The sequence below is a fragment of the Microchirus variegatus genome, assembly GCF_963457635.1.
Source record: "Microchirus variegatus genome assembly, chromosome: 4".
NCBI lineage: Eukaryota > Metazoa > Chordata > Actinopteri > Pleuronectiformes > Soleidae > Microchirus > Microchirus variegatus.
The window spans coordinates 15,970,081-15,993,265 of NC_139805.1; the positions used below are offsets into that span (position 1 = coordinate 15,970,081).

Genomic DNA, 23,185 nt, shown 5'->3' on the forward strand with positions numbered 1-23,185 from the left:
GTGAAAAGTATTAACAGGTGTCAGATTAATGTAGAGGATCAATAAAAATGCTGTATAATAATAATAATAATAATAATAATGATAATGAACTCTATTAAAAGGGCACTTTTGTTTTTACAAATGTCACAAAGTGTAATATAATGTAAATAGTAAAGTATAATTGAACATAAACGTAATCTAAATACACGGTTAAGTTCCTTAATACAAGGTCATATTTTCACCAGAGGTTTAAATATTTATTGTTAAATTGACTGTAATTTAGTAGTTGCTGTATTTCATATCATGGTTTAATTATTGTAAAACTAACATAAGCCATATTTAACAACAATTAGACCTTATAAGCTTTTCATACAAAGGGACCATCTTTGGAATATTGTATAATACTGAGTACAGTACTATCATAAAAGTAAAGTGTTATTCTGCACTTTATGACTGCACATAAAGCAGAACGTTAGTTCCAGTCTTTTCAATTAAAAATGCACTTAACATCATTCTGAACTCATTTTGACAGATGTGTGTGTTTTCCCTCTCCCTCTCCACAGCTCATATAAAACCACACAGCACGCGCTCTCGCCTCGGTAGGCGCGGCCTCAGACAGAGCAGCAGAAGGAAAACATGAACCCTGATCCTCCCTCTGACACACGCAGCAGAGACACACACACTGACTGACAGATCCACGCAGGAGTCCCGGAGCAGAAAAAAAACACTCGTGGACGCAACTCAAGACATGCGCTGGAAGGGCGAAGTGAAAGTGGAGTGCTGCGTCGTGGGCGAGCACGATGATGAGGTGAGTGATGATGATGATGATGGGACACTGGAGGACACAAGGTGCGCGTGTTGGTCTCCCCCGCAGCTGCAGGTTGGACCGTGAAGTCAGTGCGAATCACGCAGGAAGTTAAATAGTGTTTAAAATTGCTTTGTCAATTAAATCAGAGTGGACGTCAGTCTGTCATTAAAGGCCACACTTCCACGCGCTGACACCTCGGTATTTTCACAACTTGCAGAACTGTGGAGGGAAATTATCCCTCCCTGGATTCTGCAATTAAACCTCAAGTAGTTAATGAGACCTCTTCACCTTTTGGTTACCCGAGGCAGACGTTTGTGGTGAACTTAGCCTTTTTAATTGCTGTTATTAAATAAATCAGCCCCCTTTTTATCCTCGAGACCCGGCGCTGCTCTTTGTGATTGACGCGCGTAATTGGCGCGTCGGGGTCCCGTACGGCGGGGCACGTGGGCGCACGCGCGGCCAGCCTCACAAAATGCAGATCTGAAGAAATTAATGCACGTGGGGATTAAGTACTGTGGGTATTAGTTCAAGTGTTGTCTGTTTTTCTAAGTAATGGCTATACTTCTCTTTTAAATGTCATTTCGGTAATCGCGGTGCCCGCCGTTGTCATGGTGAAAAGCGCGCGCCATGATATTTGTGTGAAGGGGCAGGGGGGGGGGGGCTTTATTTAACGCAGCTACGGCAGTGTGCGTGTCAGAGACACGGCGTCCTCCCACAGACATGTGTGAAGACTGCAAGGGAGACGAGGAGCTGCTGGGCACGTGCTCAGAGGACAGTGGAGACATCATGGTAGGACTGACATGGGGATTCAACTGAGGCCATCAGTGGATGAAGTTTGTTATTAGTGTTTGTGAGCAACATAAGTCAAAAAAATAATGGACGTATGTTGATGAAAGCTCCTGGAGTTGTGGGTTAAGGACCAGAGAAGCAATGGTTAGATTTTAGTGCTGATGCAATTTGAGGATTCACTGTGTTTTTAAATGGCATTTGTTCATTATGCGAGATGAGAGAGTGTAAAAAATAGCACTGTGGGAAACTCAGCGGCCTTGGTGCAGGTTTGCCTGTTTTATGTGAATTGGCAAAACATCATTGAATTCTTCTCCATCATTAAATTCGTTTCTTTAAAAACGTCCCTCAAATAAATGTCTTTGTTGTTTTACTACATTTCTTTTAAGCCTGTAAATGATTAAGTATGTGATTCGGTGACTTTTGCAGTGAAGTGAAAATGTACACACAGATTATAAAGGTGTGTTTTTGTCACACCAGCGACAGGTGGAGGGAGTTTAAAAGGCATATCGGGTTCTAATCCTGCTTGTACTCAAAGTGTGGGGCGACGCGTTCGTGTGCGTAATTTTCTAACCGCAGCTCTCGGTGCCTTCAGGGCGCGCCGGTGGAAGTTTTGGATGAAGACGCGTCGTCGCTGCAGACGATGGCATCTGCGCCGCTGCTGGGCAGAACTGTGTGCGCGAGCTGCAACGAGGAAATTGTGGATAAGTATTTATTAAAGGTAAATACAGCCATGTTTATTTTTATTTTTTTGTGTGTGTCGATCGATCAAAACCTTTGGAGCGGATTTATGTTTGTGTTTGTTGGGTTTGCATTGCTGTGGTTTCGCAGGCATTAGAGCGTCTACTCTGTGCAAACTTTATATAATTTATCCCCATTTCTTTGGTTTAGGTGAACGACTTGTGCTGGCATGTGCGCTGTCTCTCGTGCAGCGTGTGCCAGACTTCACTTGGCAGCCACACGAGCTGTTACATCAAAGAAAAGGAGGTTTTCTGCAAAGTGGATTACTTTCGGTATGCGCATCGATTCTTTGAGGACTGATCCAACGAAAAATGAAGCCACTGAAACGAAATTGCAGGAACAAAAAAAATATTGTGTTAAAATATGTAACGCGCAATAATTATGTTTTAGTCTTTCAGAAATTGCGTAATAACAATAACAACGACAACAATAATAATAGCTTAATTAATTTAAAACATTTGGAAAACAAAAGCGCATTAAGTTTATCCAAACACATAAACCGAATAAATTATCGCTGCATTTGACCTCAGAATTGTGAGAGTCAGATAATTGGGTTAAATGCTGTTTTATGCCATTAATCTGATGTATTCAGGTAGCAGCAATAATCTGGCAGATATTAATGTGGAATAAATAAATAAAAAAGGTGGAGTAAAGCATCCAGCCACCTACATTAGCCAGTTTTAATTGATTTGAAGAGTTTTATTAAAGCTCCAGTGTGTCAATTTTAGGTGGAATATTATGTATTTTTTATTTGGCAGTTAATTGAAGATAAAATTACTTAATAAAAAAAATTATATATATATTTTAAATGACTGTACAATCACCTGGTTTGTGAATTGTTCAGTTTTTTTATTGGCCTTTTTTTATTTATATGAGGAGCTGGATCAGATCTACAGAGGCCACCATTCCGGACCTTTATGTTTTTACAGCAGCTCAGAATGAACAAACTAAACATATCTAGAATTTTGATGCAAACTGAAGGCTTTATATGGAATGGAAGGGTGAGGTGAGGGATATACGTTTTCTTGTCCTGTACAACAAGTCAAAAATAAAGGTCGTGGGAACAGTCAGAGAAAATTAAAAAAAAAAAAAAAGGATCACGCGCTAAAGTGTGACGTGCGCATGTCGTTCACCCGCAGAAGATACGGCACGTGGTGCGCGTGCTGCGGCAGGAACATCCACGCCACGGACTGGGTCCGCAGGGCGAAGGGGAACGTGTATCACCTGGCCTGCTTCGCCTGCTTCTCCTGTAAGAGACAACTGTCGACGGGCGAGGAGTTCGCTCTGGTGGAGGAGAAGGTTCTGTGCAGAGTCCACTACGACTGTATGCTGGACAACCTGAAGAGAGCCGTGGAGAAAGGTGAGCATGTGCCAAAATACATTATTATTAGTATTATACTGTTGTTATTTCTTCTTTATTTGTTTTATTTAATAGATGTTTAACATATACTCTCTAAATATATATATTTGTAAATTTAACCAATGTTCTGAAACACAAAAAATGATGATAACTTATTTCTAATTAAATTATGATTGTATTTGTTTAAAAAATGTCTTTATTTGGTACAGTCAGACCTGACTGAAATGACTAGAGGGGCTTTAAAAAAAAAATTGCAGGAGGGCAACTTGTTTCATAAAATCAAAATATTAGTTATTGGGATAAACATTGAATGAAATGTCAGAATGTTAACATTCATTCATAAATCTTCTGTCACTGGAGCCAATCAGCTGACACAGAGGTCCAGTCTGGACAGGTCACCATGACTCCTTATTGTGATATATTTTTAATTCCAAAATATGTGCATCACTATAAATAGACCATATTTAATCAGGTATCAGTGTTGGTATATGTTGTTATAATACGTATCAATAAAACCTGCTTCCAAAAGAAGAACGCTAAATATGTTTCAGTTTAAAACATAGTGAAGAGAGTGTTTTTTTAAAATCTCATATATGTGCAATCATCACTTCACCTCCCTGTAATTCACCCTCTGTCTGTGGATTCTTATAAAAACAAATTGGACACAAGTTTTAAACTCCATCCAACGATTTCCATGTATATTCTTATTGTGCATGCAGATGAACTCATACACAACCGTCTGTCTTGATTTCCTGTGCAGAAACCACACAGACCTCTTGATTTTCTAATAGCACTGTCTTTGTTTCAGGGAACAATGTAAACATGGAGGGGGCTGTGCCCACTGAGCAGGAGATTAACCAGCCCAAACCCTCAAAGAGAGCTCGGACCAGCTTCACCGCCGACCAGCTGCAGGTTAACCTCCATCATCCGTCAGCACAAGTACCAGTCAGATTTACTGATGGAAAAAAACAAACAAACATGTCATTATATGAAGTGTTAGACAAAGACTTAACTACAATTCATAGAATTCTTAGCATGAAAATCTCCAGTGTTAAGATAAAGAAAAAATATTGGCTTCTGCCTTTACATTTCTATGATGAAACGGTCAGAAAAGAGCATTAAATCACCCAGAAGTGAGTAAACATGTCATTTAAAAAAAATAAAAAATACTTGAACTTTTGCTGCATGTGTAGCAACAGAATCCTATCATGAAAAAAAAAAAAAAATTAACCAATGGAATAATAATCACTCATTTAAACCAAAGAAGTGGGCAGCCTAATTATATCACACTCCACAGTTAATTCTAATGAACTGTGTCAATCCAGATTATTCCAATAAAAGCCAGGTTGTTGGATTTTGGTGTAAAAAATCCGGCGTTCAAATGAAATATTAATTGTTAGTGCTCATGCGGCACGGATCTGTGCTGCAGGTGCAGCCATGGTAAATTACCGTGGGAATAATACACAGCTCCTTATATGGACATCCTGGAGGTTTGTGTTTATAGGTCACACATTAAAGTTTTTTTTTATTTTGATTCATTTTATATCACATTTTTAGTTGTGATATAAAGTAGCAATATTTGTGCAGAAATCACACAAATAAAGAATATAAGACACTGTATATTGCACATGTTTATTGCCTCTGTATATACTGTTCATTATAACATAGTGGAAAACAGCAGCTGAAATCCTCTCTCTTCTAAGGATAATTAAAATAAACTGTATTAAAGTTATTTCAAAGGAAAAGAAAAGGAAGGAAAATGACTTTATTGTCATTATACAATACAATGACATTGTGAGGTCAGAACAATCGTGAGTGAATCTTTATTTTATTCTACAACAAAGTAAATGTGATTTATTGATCTTTTTTACCTGCAGGTAATGCAGGGCCAGTTTGCTCAGGACAACAACCCAGACGCCCAAACACTACAGAAGCTGGCGGAGCAGACGGGCCTCAGTCGAAGAGTCATTCAGGTCAGTGAAGCTGATGATGATGATGATGATGATGAAGGAACAAGTCCTTTATTAGTCCCACAGGAACATTCAAGATGCTTGAAAACACATTATTAAAGCATTAATAATAATAAAAAAGGTGATGAATAAGAAAATAAATGATACTAATATGAGGGAAACAATATATGAGTAGCTTTCATCTGAAAAAAGGATCAGCACTACCAGATCTGACTTAGGGAGCGTTTGTGTGTATACAGCAGCAATCCTGAGGTGGGTGGGGACATGGAACTGCTGCGTCCCTGGGTTGTTGTTCTTTTGAGCAGCAGAATTCACTTTTTTTGTGTTTCCATTCGCACACCAGCGTGTTTGTAGCCGCCGCGCTTTGACGGCGCAGCGTCCCTGTTGCCTCCGTCTGTCCTGGTATAAAAAAAACTAATCACTTCCTGTGTGCAGTGCGCCAATGTTGCCAAGCAACATTAGATGGAAACACTCCTATAACTCACCAGTCATCCAGAGAGAGTCAAGTGGAGCTGATTGAGTCTCGTTGCACTCACAACGTTTGTTTGAACGCAACATTGAGGCGTTTGTTTCTGTTCAAAAGTTACACACTACAGCTTTAATCTTGGTTTCAGAGGATCCTTATGTCAGTTCATCAGATACATTTTTTTAGTGATTTAAAGTGACTTTAATCTGTGTCTTATTCTGTGTGCTCAAGATTGTAATACTTGGCAAAATATGCAACGTATAGCTGTTTAGAAAATGAGTACAGAAGACAATGTCTTCACATAAATATCCAGTGTTTAACATATTTATTAGACCAAAAATGAGAAAACATAGATATTTTGGTTTAAAACTAAATATGCTATTGTTATTTATTTGGTAAATAACAAACTGAATTCACACATTTTATACTAAAATTTGAGGCGGCTTACTGGGCTTCTCTGAGAAATCAGAAATTAACCAAGCACAATATTCAACCACTAAAACTAAATAAATGAACAAAATTTGACATCTTAATCAAGAATCATTCAACAATAATAATTATATTTCTACATAGTGGTGTATTAATCATTACATAAATAATGATTTTGATAATTACTATCGCTGTTAATTTAGGGCATAAAGCACTGTATGTACCATTACATGGAAAAGATGGTCATGTAAAGTACCTCAAAGTGTGTACTGTTTACTTTATGCAAATCTTATCTTAAAGCCAAGAGAACACACCTTTTACCACTATCAGTCATATGTCCATTATTGTTCCATCTACTATATATATGATTAAAGTGTGTTTAAATAGCTGAAATGTTCGTATTAGGATCGTTGTAAAATGCAAAAATGCTCTGACAACAAATGCAGTCGTTCCTCTTGTCACTTCATGGAAAAAACCTTCAGGGCAGAGTTTGAAAATTAAAGGCCCCGCTACATTCAAATGGAGTGGAACATGTTGCGTCATACCGCATATCACGACATTATTATATTAATAATGTGAAAAAGTGTTTGTTTTTCCCTCACCAGCAGAAAACACCTGCCTTCAAAAGCTCTTTCCGTTCACTCAGGTCTGGTTCCAGAACTGCCGAGCGCGCCACAAGAAGCACGTGAGCCCCAACCACAGCTCCAGCGCCCCCATGACCTCCCTGCAGCCCAGCCGCCCCCCACAGCCGACCCCCACCCCCGAGGAGCTGCAGTACACGGCGTACGGAGGCCCAGAGGGCTCAATGCTCTCAGCACTACACTCCTTCATAGACAGTGAGAACCAGACTTTTTATGATTTCTTTTTACCTGAATGATTTTATTATATTGTTTATTATTTACGTTTTCACACGCGTGTGTTGTTGAACTCACATTTGTGTGCACAATTACACGAGAAATGTCCACATGTGATAATACACCAAAGTCAATGAAAAAAACTTATATCACTTGTGAACTGTGTTCAAATCAAACTTTTATTTATTCCTTTTAGCATAGCTATTTGAATCACCTAATCTAATCTGACTTAATCTACTGTAAAACCACGATTATTTTTCGAATCATGCACTGCTCAGGTTAAGTTAAATAGAAAATAATCTCTTGTATTTTAACAAGTAGAGGCTGCTCCATTGTCTCTTTTATTTGTGTTAAAATATGAAGTTATTGCTCAGAATAAAAATAAAAGTTGACTTGTATATTTCGATAAGCTCATTGTATATTTTACACTAAGAGGAAAAATGCAAAGGTATAAAAAAGATCATAAATATACGGCTATTAGATGAACATAGAAAACAGTATTTGTTAAAATGATGTCACAGATGAAGAAAGCTGCCTATAAACATATTTGAAGGATGAATTATGTGGTTATTAATATGCTGTACATCACTCTTGGTCGCTAAGTCAAAAGAAAAGTGGTCCTTTATTTCTTTTTGTAACAGATTTATTGAGGGTTTTCATGTTGGTGACAATGATCAGAAAGAATGAGCTTTGTTTTTAATGAGACGTGTGTGAATCCCTGTAATGATTCTGGTGCTCTGTGTGCCCACAGTGCACCCTCCTCCATCCATGTTTCAGCCACTGCTGCCAGCCCATGCCATGACCTCCCTGCCTGTGTCTCACGCCTGAGCCGTGTGCACACACACACACGCAGATTTGTCTATTCTTTTAAGGACAGCGCATCCACTTCCATTCACTTGGACAGCACAGAGTGTTTACTCAAACTGGTTTATGCCTAACCCTAACCTTCACCGAACCACAACTGAAGTCTTGGCCCTAAACGTAACAATTCATTCATTAATTTTTCACCCTGGGCGGGGCCAACACACTCAGAGGAACAACCATTCACTCTCACACTCAAAACCTACAGTCAGTTCTGAGCGTCCCATTAACTTAATTTGCATATTTTATTTTTGGACTGTGGAAGAACACACACGCACGCACACACACACACACACACACACACACACACACACACAAGGAGAACATGCAAACTGCAGTGGAACCTTTTTATTGTGAGGCAACAATGTTAGCCACTGCGCCACCGGTTGGCTGTCTAAACTTGACCATTAACTCAAAAATGAGGTTCACTCACTAGGACCAAGTTTTGCTTCTCCATAAGGACTACTGGTCCTTACAAGGTCAGTATCTATGCTGGGAAACAAACACACACACGGGCTCAGACTCATGGGTTCAAATCTCCATAGTTGATATAATTTCATTTTCAGGGAATCTTCAAACCTTTCTCAGCCGTTGATGTTAATGTCGGTGCATTTTTTAACGGATACAATAATTCCCAACCCTAAATTTGACCATACAGCGTGGAGGTGGAAAGGCTTCAGTGTACCTCGCAGGACTGTGACGTAATATATGTCATTATCATTATTATCCTTTTCACTCTGTTTGTGTAGTCGTTGACATAGTTTGACGTACTCGTGCTACTCAACGTGAACCCCCCCCCCCCCCGAGATGAACTTGAACTTTGTTTGTTTAGCAGTGTTTGAATATATTTGCAATTTTAATTTATTTATTGTATGTGAAGTCTGTTTTCAAAATAAAATGTCTAATTTCACACAGCGGGGGGAGTTGTGAATGAGTGAGGACATGCAGAGATCCACGGTGTGTAGAAAAAACTTTATTGATGAAAACACAATAAAAAACACACATCTATATTCTGTTGAATACAGGCACGTCATTTATTCTTTAAAAAAATAGCTTTCATTTAGTGAATAAATATCAGACAAAGGCAAGAATGACTGAAACAGTCTGGAGCAGGACATTAACCCTTTAACACCTCACCCTCAACATGTCCATCTTTTTTTTTCCAGAATAACTTCCAATACCTGGCAGTTATTTCCAATTTACTGCATGTTAAAATAGTGTATTAACAATTTAAAGTGAAGAAAAAACAAAAACACACTGAATTTGTACATGAACAACAGATTTTGCATGTTAAGTTTGAACAGTATGCAACATATTTAAGATTTTTTGTGAGATGCTGATTCTCCAGCTTCCTTGAAATTACCGTAATAACCACATGTCGGATTTAATGTGCAACTTCTCAGGTTTCAGAAACAGCTGGAATTTTTTTCGATAGCACAAATTGTCGTGTAAGTACAGCAATGCAAACGCAAAAGTGTTGTAGAATTACAGATTAGGACGTTGTGTCCAAAATGTTTATGTACTTTAAACGATTTCTATAAGTCATCAAATACGGTTCTGTCATGTGACATAACTTGTTCATGAATACTTTTCCAAGGCTTAGAATCCATAAATACAGCATCTTGTTGACTGTTACAGTTGTGGAGTTGGCATTAAATCAAATTCTATGGGATACTAAAAAGCTTAAAATTGATCAGTTTTTTCTGGAAATGATCCAAAAATGACGCCGAAGTGTATTTACAGACCAAAAAAACAACAGGCCTTGTTTTTTGTGTGCTTAAAGCGCTGCATCTTGAGAGTTTTATTTTTAAGAGTTTGCAGTAAGAAAACTGACGCCCATTCCAACAAAGAGAGAAGTTTTACTTGTGTGTACTTGTTGACTGTGGTTGACCAAAAGAATCTAATTTCCAGACGTGGGAGGGAGAGAGAAGCATATAAAAACAGCTTTTACTCCCCTTATCAGATCTCAGGTATTCACTCTCATGAGAATGAAACTGAACCTGCGTTTCATGCACAGAAAGATGCAACAATTAAGAGAACAGTAGATTTAAGCCCATAAAATATTGAATAATGACATGTTGCAAGTGTAATATGCCAAACTGAGCACCACACGCACCGTGTCTCCTCTTTCATACACACAACAAGTTTGTGTGTACGACTTGTTTTGCTTATATTGAATGGTTAACGTCGTGCGTGTCCCGGCGTGTTGAGCTCAAACAGGGGTAGACAGTGTGTGTAAATCTGCCCGTGTGCTGTCACTCCGAGGCACCATGAGGGTGCAGGAGGTCTGACAAACACAACAGGAAGCCTCACAAACACCAGTCGCATTCTCAGAGATCAGAGGGTCACAGAGAGGCGTACAGCACAAAGAGACGCACGAGGTGACCTCATCGCAGGTTTCATACGTGGAGGACACAAGGACTCCACATGTAAAATGTGCCAAGAGTTCTTATTGTTTGGCTTAATAACAGCCTGCTGCACATGCTGTGTCGTTTTTTTTTTTTTTTTTTTATAATACAAAGAAAGTCGATCATATTCTGGATTCACATAGCTGTTATAGTGTTATAAAATCATAGAAGCTCATAATCTGACATAAATACAGCAGAGTAGGTTTTTAACACCAAGTAAATGAAATGCTTATAGCTCTACAATACAAAGCACAGTTATATTTCACATCTCATATGAATATAACAGTAGCCAGAAATCTATTTTGGTCATTATAGATTCAGCCTCTGTAGAGAATGAAGCTGCAAAGATAAACACAAACTTCTCAAACCACTGCATTTTAGTCCACAGTCTGTTTGTTGCTGTATATAATACAGCGTTAGAGAGTGAATGAAACACTAGATTCTGAGGACGTTATGATCATTTGGAAATTAATCAAGTAAACATGTTCAATAGCTGCTTTTTTAATCCTGAAGAGGCAACTCTCTGAAACTAGTGACCAACATTTTGATGGAGTATGACTTTAAGTCCAGCTTAAAAACTAAAGAAACTGTATGTATGTCACACCCTAAGGGTTCTGTTTTTGTTGTCGTTTGTGATTTGTGAAACCTATGATTTTTAGTTACCTGGTTTTATCCCAAATTGCCCTGTTGTTAACCGTCTGTCGCACAAACAAAAACATGTAAATGTAAACTGTGTGGCTGCAAAATCAAAACAAATCACATACAACTGAACACATGAACACTTGAACAGAAAAACAATATGATATACGTTGACAATATGACCTGTTTCTCTCAATGTGAGACATTAAATACTGTGATAAAAATCCACAGATGAGTTCACAATACACTATTTCATGGAAAGAAAAAAACAAAAAGAAGTGCATTTGGCTCAACAACCGCACACTGCAAAAAGGTCTGGTAACGACTGGCACCACCAAGTGGTGGCAAATGGCAACTGCAAGAACTCCCAGAACAAATAAACCTGATACAAATGTTGTAAGTAACAAACCTCATTATCTATCAAAAACTGTATACATATATATGTATATATGAATGATTTTTTCATATAAACTCTTGGAGTTAGCAATAAATACAAGTACCACATAATTCAACTAGTACTGTGCAGGTAAATGAAATATAGTCAGATCTGCACATCATACAGTTTGTCTGTCCATTACAGTGTATATATACATATATATATATATGTATATATACACATACACCACATTTGCCAACACTGTCGTTACTCTGGTCGACGACCTCGTCTCACCTTGCGTCTTGACCTCTTCTTGAAGATGCCCTTCAGGGTTTGGTTCATGTAGTAAGGCCGCACAGCAGAGCCGTCGTTCACTTCCAGGTCCCACACTAGGAGGCAGCAGCAGTGTGTTAAAAGTCATGAAAATGCGCGTGTTAAACATCAAAGTGACTGTAAACCCCCCTGATTCATCTGATCACATCGCTACGTTGAAAGCGCAACTGGACAATACTCCAACCATTTATGTTTATTCCAAAAAATGATTCACATTGTCATTGGATTTCATTGGTTAAAAAAAGTCCCCTATACAAAAAGAACACTGAATCGCCTCCAGACAGATGTGTGTATTACACTTAGTATTAAAACAGCACTACATCTGAACCATCCAATAAAAAAATTACCAAAAATGGCTTTGACATCCTTTTATAAATTGTATCGCAAAGGTTCCTGGTGTTATATCTAAAACAACAGAATAAGAGGAACATTTTCTCTTTTCTTTTTTTTTCTTTTTTCCACAACTAGGCACATAAACTAGTGGCTGCATTCAGAAGTTTCCTGAAAACTCTCAGGTTCAGTTCAGATTTGAAGTGAAAACCATAAAATATCTTTTTTTTTTTTTTTTTTTTTAAAGTCTTGACCTCCCCCAAATTCTCCGTCTGGTCTACAGTACGTCTATGAGCATAATGGAAACTTTGAAATGATTGTGACCTTTTTAAGAGAAGAAGAGGAGAAACCTGTTTTTCCAAGTGCAGTAGACACACCATTTTGGATTTGTGTGTTTTGTGTTAGTATAAATACAGTGGATCGAAAAAAAACAAAAAACAATGGTAAACATCAACAGCCAGCAAAACAATCATGTCAGGCAGAAAAAAGTACATCACATGGTTCTTTTCCCACATGTGAAAGTGCATACAAAACATGAGTTTACACTAGAAGACTGAAGTGCGCCAAGAGTGACCGCGAGTCCACCACCTCTTTCTTTTAACGGTGATGCTTTATGCTGTAGTTCATCAGTGGCATCTGTACATTTTTAAGGTCCTCATGTTTGTTTGTCGGTAAAAATGCTCATGTTTATTATTATTTTTTGTCTGTGCATCCGTCCTTTAAGTTGACAAGTACCCTCTCAATAAGGCAGAGGTCAGCAGAAAAGAAGAAAAAAGCAGGGGAAAAAAAGGCAAGAATCTGAGTTGGCTTGAGAGAGGAAGTAATCAGACGCCTTTTTCTAATCCCCGATGCCTTTTCTGTGAGAAATTGTCGTAAAAGCCTGTCCTTTCATGTCCGCGTCATCCGGGACCAGGCAGGGATGCATCCAGTTTTGATGTTTAGCCCTACAATACTTGCTCTCAAACATCTAGGCCCCTGCACATTATAGTTTATCTGGGGGAAGTGTGCGAGAGAGTCAATAGATGCAGCAAAAATGGCTGCACGTTGCTCAGGAGCCAGCGCGAGATTTGGCACCTTCTTCTCCTTTGCGCAGGATCTTGTGCAAGCCAGGTGGCATGTAGTAGGGCCTGGAGGAAGAACCATCATTCCTCTCCAGGTCTTCACCTGAGACCAGGTCACAGCACGGGGAGAGGAGGAGGAGGAGGAGGAGGGAAAGTGCACAGAATGACAGGCAGGAAGAGAAAGAAGAGAAAGACTTAGTAGAGGTTAATTAACAAAGACATGCAGGAATTAACTGAGAGCAGAAACAGAGTTACAGAAGATATCAGTCAACAACTGACAGGATACTTGACATTTAAAGTGACTGTGTATGCATTAATTGTTTATTTTAAAGCCAGTAATTCCACAATAACCTCCTCTGTAGTGAATCTACAAGATGCAAAGTTATGTGCGCCTCTTGTACGCCTCAGGTAACATCAGTGGCTGACTTCCACCCACTGTTACTAAAGCAGTAACAAGCAGTGAGCGAGCTGTTGTAGTTCGTGTAGGATCGGAGTTTGCCAAGATCAACAAACACGCAGCTCCTGCAGCAGCAGCTCCAAAGAAAACAAAAACTCCACAAAAGTTAATAGTTTTATGCACAGGAGCCAGATAGGAGAGTAACTGACACCGAGCAAGACTGGAGTGTTGCTTTAGTAACCGCATCAGTGTGCATCTTGTTCCGTGAGTAAAATACTGCAGTCTCCTCTGTCAACATTTTGGCCGGAGCCCAGGACGCGAGCTCCTGTGAGCGCAAGCACAACGATTAAGGCTGTGTTACAGCCAAATGTGTCCCCCATAAATAACAGTTTTTGGAACTTTACTTTAGCCTACGTTTATCTGTATAAGTATTGTGTTTGTGTCACGCAAAGTGAGTGAGTAAGCAGCCCATACTTACAAAAGCACAGGAACAGTGTGTCCACGCACATTGCGTACACATTGAAGAAGCCGTGTGCAATCATGTAAGATCCAAATATCAACGTCTGAAAGAATCGACAGTTCACGATCAGTAAGCACAGTATTTTATTATGTGAACAAAGTTGTGCAGCACTAAGAAAATGAGTAATACACATTATGAAAATACGAAGACATAAAATAAACTGAAGAGAAAACAGCAGAAAGTGAGTTTTGATTTCTTACCACGATGGGTACCCAGTAATAATTTAGTGACGGCACCTCCTCTTGAATAGCTGGTATTTTACGTGTGAAGAAGCAAAATGCCAGAGCACCTAAAGAAGATAAAATACAAGCAAAGGAAAAAGAAACTATAAATTCATTTTTCAGTTCATATTTTGATGAAAAGTGAGGACAGGTAGTTTGCCAGTGAGTAAATACCCTCTAAAACCAAGTTAAAGTCAGGGAGCTTATTCATCAGTAAATTTCAGTTTGTGAAGACGTGAGTTGAAATGTACTGCATAAACATAAGAGTGAGATTCATTCTCCATTTCTTCAGTTTGAATCACTTCACAGATTGGAGGCGACATGAAACTCACCGACACTTCCTGTGATGAGCAGCTTTCCTAAGAAGAGTAGAAAGTCTGTCACCTTGTCCAGAACAGCCACTCTGCAGACGAGTGAGAGGAAACGCCAGAACGGAGGAGAAAATGGGAAACACGCTGTTATGTGTTGAAACACACATGCAAGAAGAGATCACTTCAAAAGTGCACATGGTTTTTAACATTTTAGTTTAGTTTGCCTCTCCAACATTTTACCCACTAAAATGGAAAAAGAAGCAAAGAGTATAACTCATCTATGACACAGAAGCATAAGAATCTTACCGAATAATATTCCTCATCAACAGGAAGAAAGCGTCCTTTGAAGAGGTGCAGAAGTTCTTCCCATATATTGCCATCTATAGAGAAAGAATAGACAGAGGTAAGAAGTACAAATTGAACTTGATCACTTGCAGCTCAAAGCCTTGCCCTGCTCCACAAACTCACCATAATGTATGCATTTCTGTTTATAAACCTTATGAAACGCTCCAGGCACCAGAAGCAGCATTTGAGGCAGCAGAGCAAGAAGTGAGCACAGGAATTTTGTGAACCTGTGAAAACAATCACAGACATTGCAATGAATAACACCATCACATTGTGTGAGAGGAAGAACATCAGTGTGTTTAAAACTGACGGCATATACCTTTCAGTTTGTGATCCAGGTACTCGAGAGCAACTCGGACCATCTGCACCACAGCGACAATCAGAGAACCAAAGGCCAGGGAACCTGTGTGATAACTGTGACACAAGGTACAAATGAAATTATTTTTTTTCAATATTTTAACTGGCAATGAATACATGTGTTATATTTAATCATTTATGCATAAAACTGTATGTAACTTTAATTCAGTGTGAATTTTAAATGCGTTCAAGCCAATGTCAAATGTGCTCACATAGCTCCACACCACTCCCTCTGCATTTCTTAGTATAGCAGTGTTTAGAGCTCATGTTGTTTGGTGACATTTTTGCACCGCACACAGGAAGTGATTTATTTAATGTCAACACAGACAACAGCAACATTGTCCTAACAAAGGAGGCCGCACTAGGACTGAAAATGCAAAGAAAAGCCCAGTAGAAGTTGTGAAAGTGAATTCTACGGCTCTGAAAATCTGGTTGTGTCAGCAGTTATACACAAACGCTCCCTCAGAGCCTGATGAAAGATGCAGCATGCAAATAATGTTATATTATTTCTGATCACAATATAACATATCATCAAAAAATACCAGAATTTATGATTTAAGTAATTCCGGTGCATTATGTGTGTCCGTAGCTACATACCGTATGGCTCTACTAAATGAGGTGAAGAGGGGGCAGGCAGGGATGTCGTTAGGCTTCTTCAGGGCCCAGTAATAGGAAGCAAAGGCTCCGGCCAGCGTGCACTGGCCCAAGGCGTTGATGAAGTTGACCAACCAGAGGAACATGAACAAGTTACACAGATGGAGGACTAAGATGTAGCGGTGGTATACGCTCTCCCCGCCATAGAAGGCGAACATGCACTGTGACCCGGGGCATACTTTGGTGATGTTGGTCTGATTGAAGGTCTGGGGGAAGAAAAGGAAAAGTTTTAGTGTTGATGGACCAGAGTGAAGGATTCAGAGACTCTTATTTGTTACTTATGTTTTCCCCGATCTCCTTAAGAGAGTGGATTACCTTTGGGTTGCATGTGAGGTTGGCATACATGCATTTATCATCAATAGGTGTGACCTTATAGACCGCATGACCAGATGACGATAAGAAGCTGAGGACAGCATATTTAAGGACAATTCTTGAGTGACATCTCCAACACTCGACAGTGACAACATACACACGTGTTTCCATGTCAATTCATATTCACAGTGCATGTTTCCGTGAGTGTTTCTAAAGTTAAAACCATGACAAGCAGCATGAAACAGTTCATTAGTATCTCTGTTTAAAGGATACACTGCTGTTACAGCCCAGTAAGCGATGCAGATGGCCAGCAGGAGAAAGGTGAAGACAGGGTAGATCAGAGTGGACATGATGTAGCCAATGGCCCTAAAAAACATAGATCAAATGTTGAAAAACTGGGTCAACACAGTATAGTAATGTAATGACAGCACAGCTTTGATCCATTCTTACTTGCTTCCCTCCTTTAGTAACGCAACAGCGATCCGCAGCCTTGTCCTTAGAGATACCAGTATTATCACAATGGAGGCCTCAACCACTGACAGTATGATCACTACAAAACAAATAAAAAAAATCCGATTATATGCATCATTAGTATTAAAATTATAATTAATAATTAGTGTTCTACAATTTGCTCGATTGCATACAAAATAACACAAATGTACATACATGGAAAACATTGCTTTTACAACTGGGGCATTGTTATAGTGCTATTGCTATAAAGGTTTGACTTCAACAACAATACTAAGTGCTTAAAAGGAAAAACAGGTAAAAAAAAAAAGAAAGAAATATGCATTAAAAACATTGAAAACAATGACATCCGTATTGAAACAAAGACGGTAATATGACATAACAAGAGTACAACATACTGAAAATTAGCCACGTCTGGCTGAGATGAAGGTAAACACTGAAGTCTGTGTGAAAGCCAATGTCAGAGATGGTCACATTAGCACCCGGTTTCCCGCTCAGAGACCTATACTCCCAGTGGCAGTACCAGATACCTAAGACACCGAGACAGAGAGAGACAGAATGACAAATCTAAATCTTGTTTAATGGCATTGTGGGTAAACCATGTGAGATGTACTGTATCTACTCACCATAACCAACAGCAGCGAGGAGACCAAACACAATGAGCCACAGGAGCACACAAGCAGTGTAGCGCAGCAGTAGGATGAAGAGCAGACTGATCGCCATGGTTATCACCAAACCACTGCAACAACACAGACACACACAATGCAAAGCTGCTGGTTAAATATGGCATAATATGGCAATTCATCTATAGGTTGGATAAAATCACATGGAAGAGCATTGCTACATAACTACCCAGGAACACCTTCATAGATGAATTTTGCATAGCATTTTCATTATTTCATAATTTCTCTCACTAATGGTTCTTAGTCAGGGAAATGCCTTTGACCACAAAGGTAAAGGTAAAACACAGGAATTCTTACATTAGGATCCAGCGCCAGGAATTTGCATAATCCTCAACAATCTTCATGCCAACTTCTTTGGCATTGAGCAGGCTGGCGATACCTCTGTGTAACATAGTATGAAGGGAAAAGTGGGAAACAGAAAAGGTGACAAAAAGAGTTTTACTAAGAGCACAGAACACAGGCTGTGTGAGGTCATCTTTGACATTTGCTTTTAAAATGTTATTTTTGTTGATCTGAACTGTGTGACCGCTACGCTGGGTTATTATTTTATATCAAAGAGTCACAAAACTTTAGTAGCTCTGCTGAAATAGTTAGCATTGAAAGCTACAATGTGGAGAAAAAATGGCACAGCAGCATGTTACTAACTGCGATACAGGCAAGCACTGATTAAAGAAGCATTAAGTAATATCATGCTAGATCCAGAAAGTATTGAAGTAAGGTTCAGAGTACAGATAAGCAAAAGAACCATATTTAAAGTCTCCATCTGCCTTGAAATCTTTCCTGAACCTTCTCAAAAGTGGGTCACAAAGATAAAACGTCACACGTTTCACTGAATCTGCAAAGAAATCTTGATATATTTCTTTAATCAGAAATGTTACTGAACCCCAGTGACACATATCACTCACTGACACTGATGTAGAAATAACCTAGATCATAAACTCAAACTTCTCTCTGGGACAGTTTTAAGCGTTCTTCTTTACAAGATAATATTCTCATTCTATTCATTTAACTTGTATACATGATATATAGATATTATACATATTATGTATAATATAATACAAGAGTATGACAGGGCTTGACTACAGACACACTGCCCTATGACTCAGTACAGGTACAGACAGAGGACAAACAGAGGACAAGCTAACACGCCAGACACAGCACTCAAAGGAGTTCTAAAAACAACCTCATTATTATGAAGAACTCTGTTTTAACTGCCTAAAAAGGTCAATAACACCCTGTGCACGTCCAAGAGCGTGGATAATATCCAGCACCATTATGCAAACCTCACTTTAATATTATTTTACAGTGGCTCATGTGGTGGCCACAAGGGGGCACTACATTACTGCAGCTCTTTTAATTGACAAAGGCTGTGAACTGCCTGGTGTTAAAAATACACCTCCAACAATTTAGTTATTAATCTGTCTCATTTCTTCTTCACTCAGTCTGACGGATGGATGCAGGCACAGATTCTTCACGTTGAAGAAAAGAGGAATAAAGGTTAGTCTACACAAGTTAAAGGGGTCAAATGAATTGTTTTTGAGACCTTGGTGCTCCCTGTTGAATGGCTACATAAAGAATAAAAAAAAAACATGAAAGCAGATTACATTTGCAGGTTACTAAGAGCAAGCGCAGAATCATGTTTATTTACAGCTTTAAATGCATGATTCCTCCACTCATCTGATCTTTGTCATCTCAGTCCATTAACACGTCGACAGCGCAGATTTACGAAGCAGCTGTTATAAGTTTTTTTAGTAACACTTTGCAGTTCCCTCTAGCGAAGCTGCGCTTTCATGCAATAGACATGCACATGATTTTGAATGTGGTTAGACACATTCCTGGGCATCAGAGACATGTCCACTTGTCCTACCCTGTAATATTTGTCCAAACCTCTGTGGAGTCAGCAGCCCTATTGACAGTACAACAGTTTTAACACACGCTGTGGTGCAGTGGTAAATTATTCTCCTTTAACCACAGCACATGTTGTGTTTATCATTTAAACACACTACACATGTATGTAACATGAATAGTTTGACAACAAAGACAGGGATTCAGGGTGCAGTGAAGCAGGACTTACTTGGCAGCATCTTTGAGGTCTCTGACACTTCTCTTGTTATTGTCCCCGTCTTTGAAGATGGTCTGATTAGCTACAGTTAAAATTCCATTTCTTGTAATAAAATCTGGGAAGCACCGCTGAAGGACTGGAAGACAAAAAGTGATTTTCTTTGCACGCCTGCCAAAAACACACAAGGAGCTATTGAATGTTTTGAAAGGTGTCAGGGACACTTACAAGGTCTGCTTGGCACAATCATGGACGGGCAGTCTTCATCTCGTATGACTTCCACCGCTGACTGAAAAGGAAATTAAGGAGATAATGATTCAAACTGAAAATGTGATCTTGGTTAGTAGTGATTAAAATTACAGTGGCGTGGTCATTATTTGATTTGAGCAATGTTTTAATTTTCAGTGATTTTAGATTCCGTTTTCTGGAAAACGCCAAAAAAAACCAAACCCTGATGTGACTGTGACTGACGTGATGTAACAGTGCCACACTTGAGTTGATGTAGGAAGTGACGATGATGATTCAGCACTAACAGTATGACTGAGTTGTGAGCTGCTCCCACACGCCACCTCACTAAAATGATCTTTACAGACCGACATGCTAACGTCACTGTCACTGATCTGCTGCCAGCCCAACACAACCAGACTGTGATGTGCATCAGTGGCTTCTAGCTCAAGCCGGCCTGTGTCTCAAAGCACATCCAGATCTGCTTGTTATGAATGAATACCATTAACTGTGCAGATACAGTTCAGGAGATCTGAGGGTGTTTTGGCTTTTTGTTTAAAAGTGAATTTAGTCGTCCTGATGCAAAAAACAACAACAAAAAAAACCCTGTAACCAGGTACCTATTGAGTAGGAGTAACTGTCAATCACACTGGTGTCCACACATGTGCTTTGCCATGATTTTACTTTAAAAGGGAATGCAATTTAGACTGACATCATGTTCTTCTGTAGAAGACATGAACGTATGCTCATTTTCCTGTAGACCTCCATTCAAACAGAGTTCTTTTTGCAACCAGCAGAAAGGGATGTAGCAGTTAGCCTGGTGGCCTGGACTATGTCCATTTTAATATAGCTACAGTCTATGGCAGAGGTGTCAAACTGGCACTTAATACCATGTTTTAATGAAAACATGGCCCACCAACTTTCTTTAAACACAGCGTGTGAGTAACAGCTGCCAGCAAGGGGATGGAATATAGACAGAATATAATATTTACATTAATACAACTTAAAGGCGCCATATGTAAGAATGTGGCCAAAAACAGTTACTACACTCAAATTCAAAATACCGAGGTCTTTTAGGTTTAGCTTTCTCCGCCATTGTAGCTCAGACGTAACTGGCAACCCGTGGTTGCTCGGCAGCTGAGACTCTACTGACTGCAATGATTGGTAGACGGCAGTAGGTGGCGCCACATGCTAAAACATGATTTGCAGTCTGCAAAATATTTTTTTTAGTGCGAATATTTTGTCTGTACTCTTGTTGTTGGTGAGTTCAGTTTGTTATATGAACATTATTACTGAGTCTCTGTGACATATTAGGAGGATTTTACGGCCAGTTGCTTTAGATTTATTACATAATGCACCTTTAAATACGTTCCACATAACTTAACATTTATATAGGCATCATTACCTATGAAAACGTGTTCTTTTACTTTCAATTTATGTGAAATATCAACATGAATATTTTTATTGCAATATCATGATGGAATATTGTGCCCACTCGCTACTGAACACTTGTTTTTTTTGCCCCACTTGACTGGACTACCTTGGCGGCGACCTTGAGTGTCTTGAAAGGTGCCTTCAAATATAATGCATTATTATTATTATTATTATTATTATTATTAGATGCTCATTGGCCACCAGATTATTTGAATTTGACACCCCTGGTCAATGGTCTTAACTCTGTATTGCTAAAATTCCGTAGATAATTTTCAATGATCTAATATCATTTTTGAGATAATACACGTAGTGACATGATGTTATTAAAAAAAAAAAGAAACTTAATTGAATATTCAGAGGAGAGAAATTACCGAACATAGAATCCAAAATGGACCATTTTCTCTCACCTTACTTCCAACTGTGAAACTTGGCTTGCAGAACTGCTTGTAATATTCCCAGTTTTTGGTATTCCACGCATCCAGGAGAGTAGCAAATCTGTCAGGGCACTTAGAGACACAGAGCTGGGGGAGAGACATCGTCTTAATGAGACAGCCCATCAATCTTGAATATCATTCATGGAGGAAAATTTGAACATCATAATATGAAGAGCTGCAAGAGGGGATTCACTCAGTGTGTTACCTGGGTTGTAGGGCACTGGAGGTTAATTAAAACGGTAGGATTGGCACATTTCAACATGTTAAAGTAGAACAATATGGCTTTGTTTCTGTGGAGACAAACAATAAAGACGAGGAGAGAAGTCAGTGTGCACACACAATCACCCACACGCACAAAAATATGTGCTTGCTATAATTAATCACAAATCATCTCCATGTATTGTGGTCAGAGTCGTTAGTGTGTGGAAGGGTGACAATGGAAAGCCGAGAAACAAATTGAAGAACATAATTACTCCAATCCGTAATTTTGCACTTACGCATTGGGCGTGTTCTTCTGGCCACAGAATTGACCATGGCTGTCAGTCGGATAGACAACCTTCCTGGGGTCACCATGGATCCAGGCTGAAAACATTCAACAGTTTTTTAGTTAACTGCATGGACTTAAACATAAACACAGGCCACAGTCATATCTGATGATAAGAAATAAGAAAAGATAAGAAACTTTATGAAAAAAAGGGAAAATAATCAAATCAGTTAAATTTGTTCTGTTCAGCTTCGCATGACAGCAGCAACAGTAACCCTGACATTCAATTTACTGAGCCATTTCTGTGATTCAATTGTTTGCCCAACCTGAACAACACAGTGTTAAGGCTTTTTACCTAGTCAGTCAATAAAAAGATTGTGCTGTGAATGAGACGGCACAACAAAGACGTCGCACTGTCTTCTGTCACGGCGAGGATGATGAAACTGAAAAATCATACACAACAAAGCTCGTCAGCTGATTGCAGACTTGCCAGAGTTTATTTGAAGTCACATCCATTGTCATGGCTTATGCTCTTTTTTAAATAATTGGGAAACTCAGAGTCTTTTTCTTGCCCAGATTGAGACGTGACACCAATGACAAAAAGCCGGTTGAGGGTCGGCACTTTAGCGACAGTAGTGGGACCTCATTTACCCTGATTTGTGATGAATGTGCTTTGGAAGAGGAAGTAAAGTGGTCAGATGTGCTGGAGGAAAATGATGATGTATTCTAGTGTCAAGAAAAGAGGCAGAGTGAAAAGATATGAGACAGAAAGATGGACAGGATGAAAGATAGATGGGAGGAAGGCCACATCCACATGGAAATAGAACTTCCCATATACAATCTTTTTGTTTTTGTATTTTAATTTAACATAAACACGGCA

The 23,185-nt window shown here is 39.1% G+C and overlaps 2 protein-coding genes across 2 annotated transcripts in view; one reads left to right on the forward strand and one right to left on the reverse strand.

Moving 5' to 3' along the window:
• Nucleotides 1–727: 727 nt before the first annotated feature.
• On the forward strand, nt 728–8,221 carry LOC310925645 (LIM/homeobox protein Lhx8; the record flags this gene model as incomplete). The annotated part of the gene is made up of 8 exons (XM_083887638.1): nt 728–787; nt 2,169–2,294; nt 2,465–2,586; nt 3,454–3,674; nt 4,483–4,586; nt 5,552–5,647; nt 7,186–7,375; nt 8,145–8,221. 8 exons carry the CDS (start codon nt 728–730, stop codon nt 8,219–8,221), a joined length of 996 nt encoding a protein of 331 aa, XP_083743764.1.
• Nucleotides 8,222–13,388: 5,167 nt separating this feature from the next.
• The window catches only part of slc44a5b (solute carrier family 44 member 5b), a gene marked incomplete at both ends in the record, with an annotated part of 32,354 nt that continues 22,557 nt past the window's right edge, over nt 13,389–23,185 (reverse strand). Inside the window, 19 exons of the mRNA XM_083887875.1 lie at nt 13,389–13,504; nt 14,277–14,361; nt 14,519–14,607; nt 14,872–14,942; nt 15,157–15,230; nt 15,319–15,422; nt 15,515–15,609; nt 16,150–16,412; nt 16,522–16,609; nt 16,792–16,884; nt 16,969–17,068; nt 17,385–17,516; nt 17,613–17,725; nt 17,967–18,050; nt 19,744–19,867; nt 19,957–20,017; nt 21,795–21,908; nt 22,027–22,111; nt 22,319–22,403. Of these exons, the coding sequence (XP_083744001.1) occupies nt 13,389–13,504; nt 14,277–14,361; nt 14,519–14,607; nt 14,872–14,942; nt 15,157–15,230; nt 15,319–15,422; nt 15,515–15,609; nt 16,150–16,412; nt 16,522–16,609; nt 16,792–16,884; nt 16,969–17,068; nt 17,385–17,516; nt 17,613–17,725; nt 17,967–18,050; nt 19,744–19,867; nt 19,957–20,017; nt 21,795–21,908; nt 22,027–22,111; nt 22,319–22,403 (1,976 nt within the window). The remainder of the gene's footprint in view (nt 13,505–14,276; nt 14,362–14,518; nt 14,608–14,871; nt 14,943–15,156; nt 15,231–15,318; nt 15,423–15,514; nt 15,610–16,149; nt 16,413–16,521; nt 16,610–16,791; nt 16,885–16,968; nt 17,069–17,384; nt 17,517–17,612; nt 17,726–17,966; nt 18,051–19,743; nt 19,868–19,956; nt 20,018–21,794; nt 21,909–22,026; nt 22,112–22,318; nt 22,404–23,185) is intronic.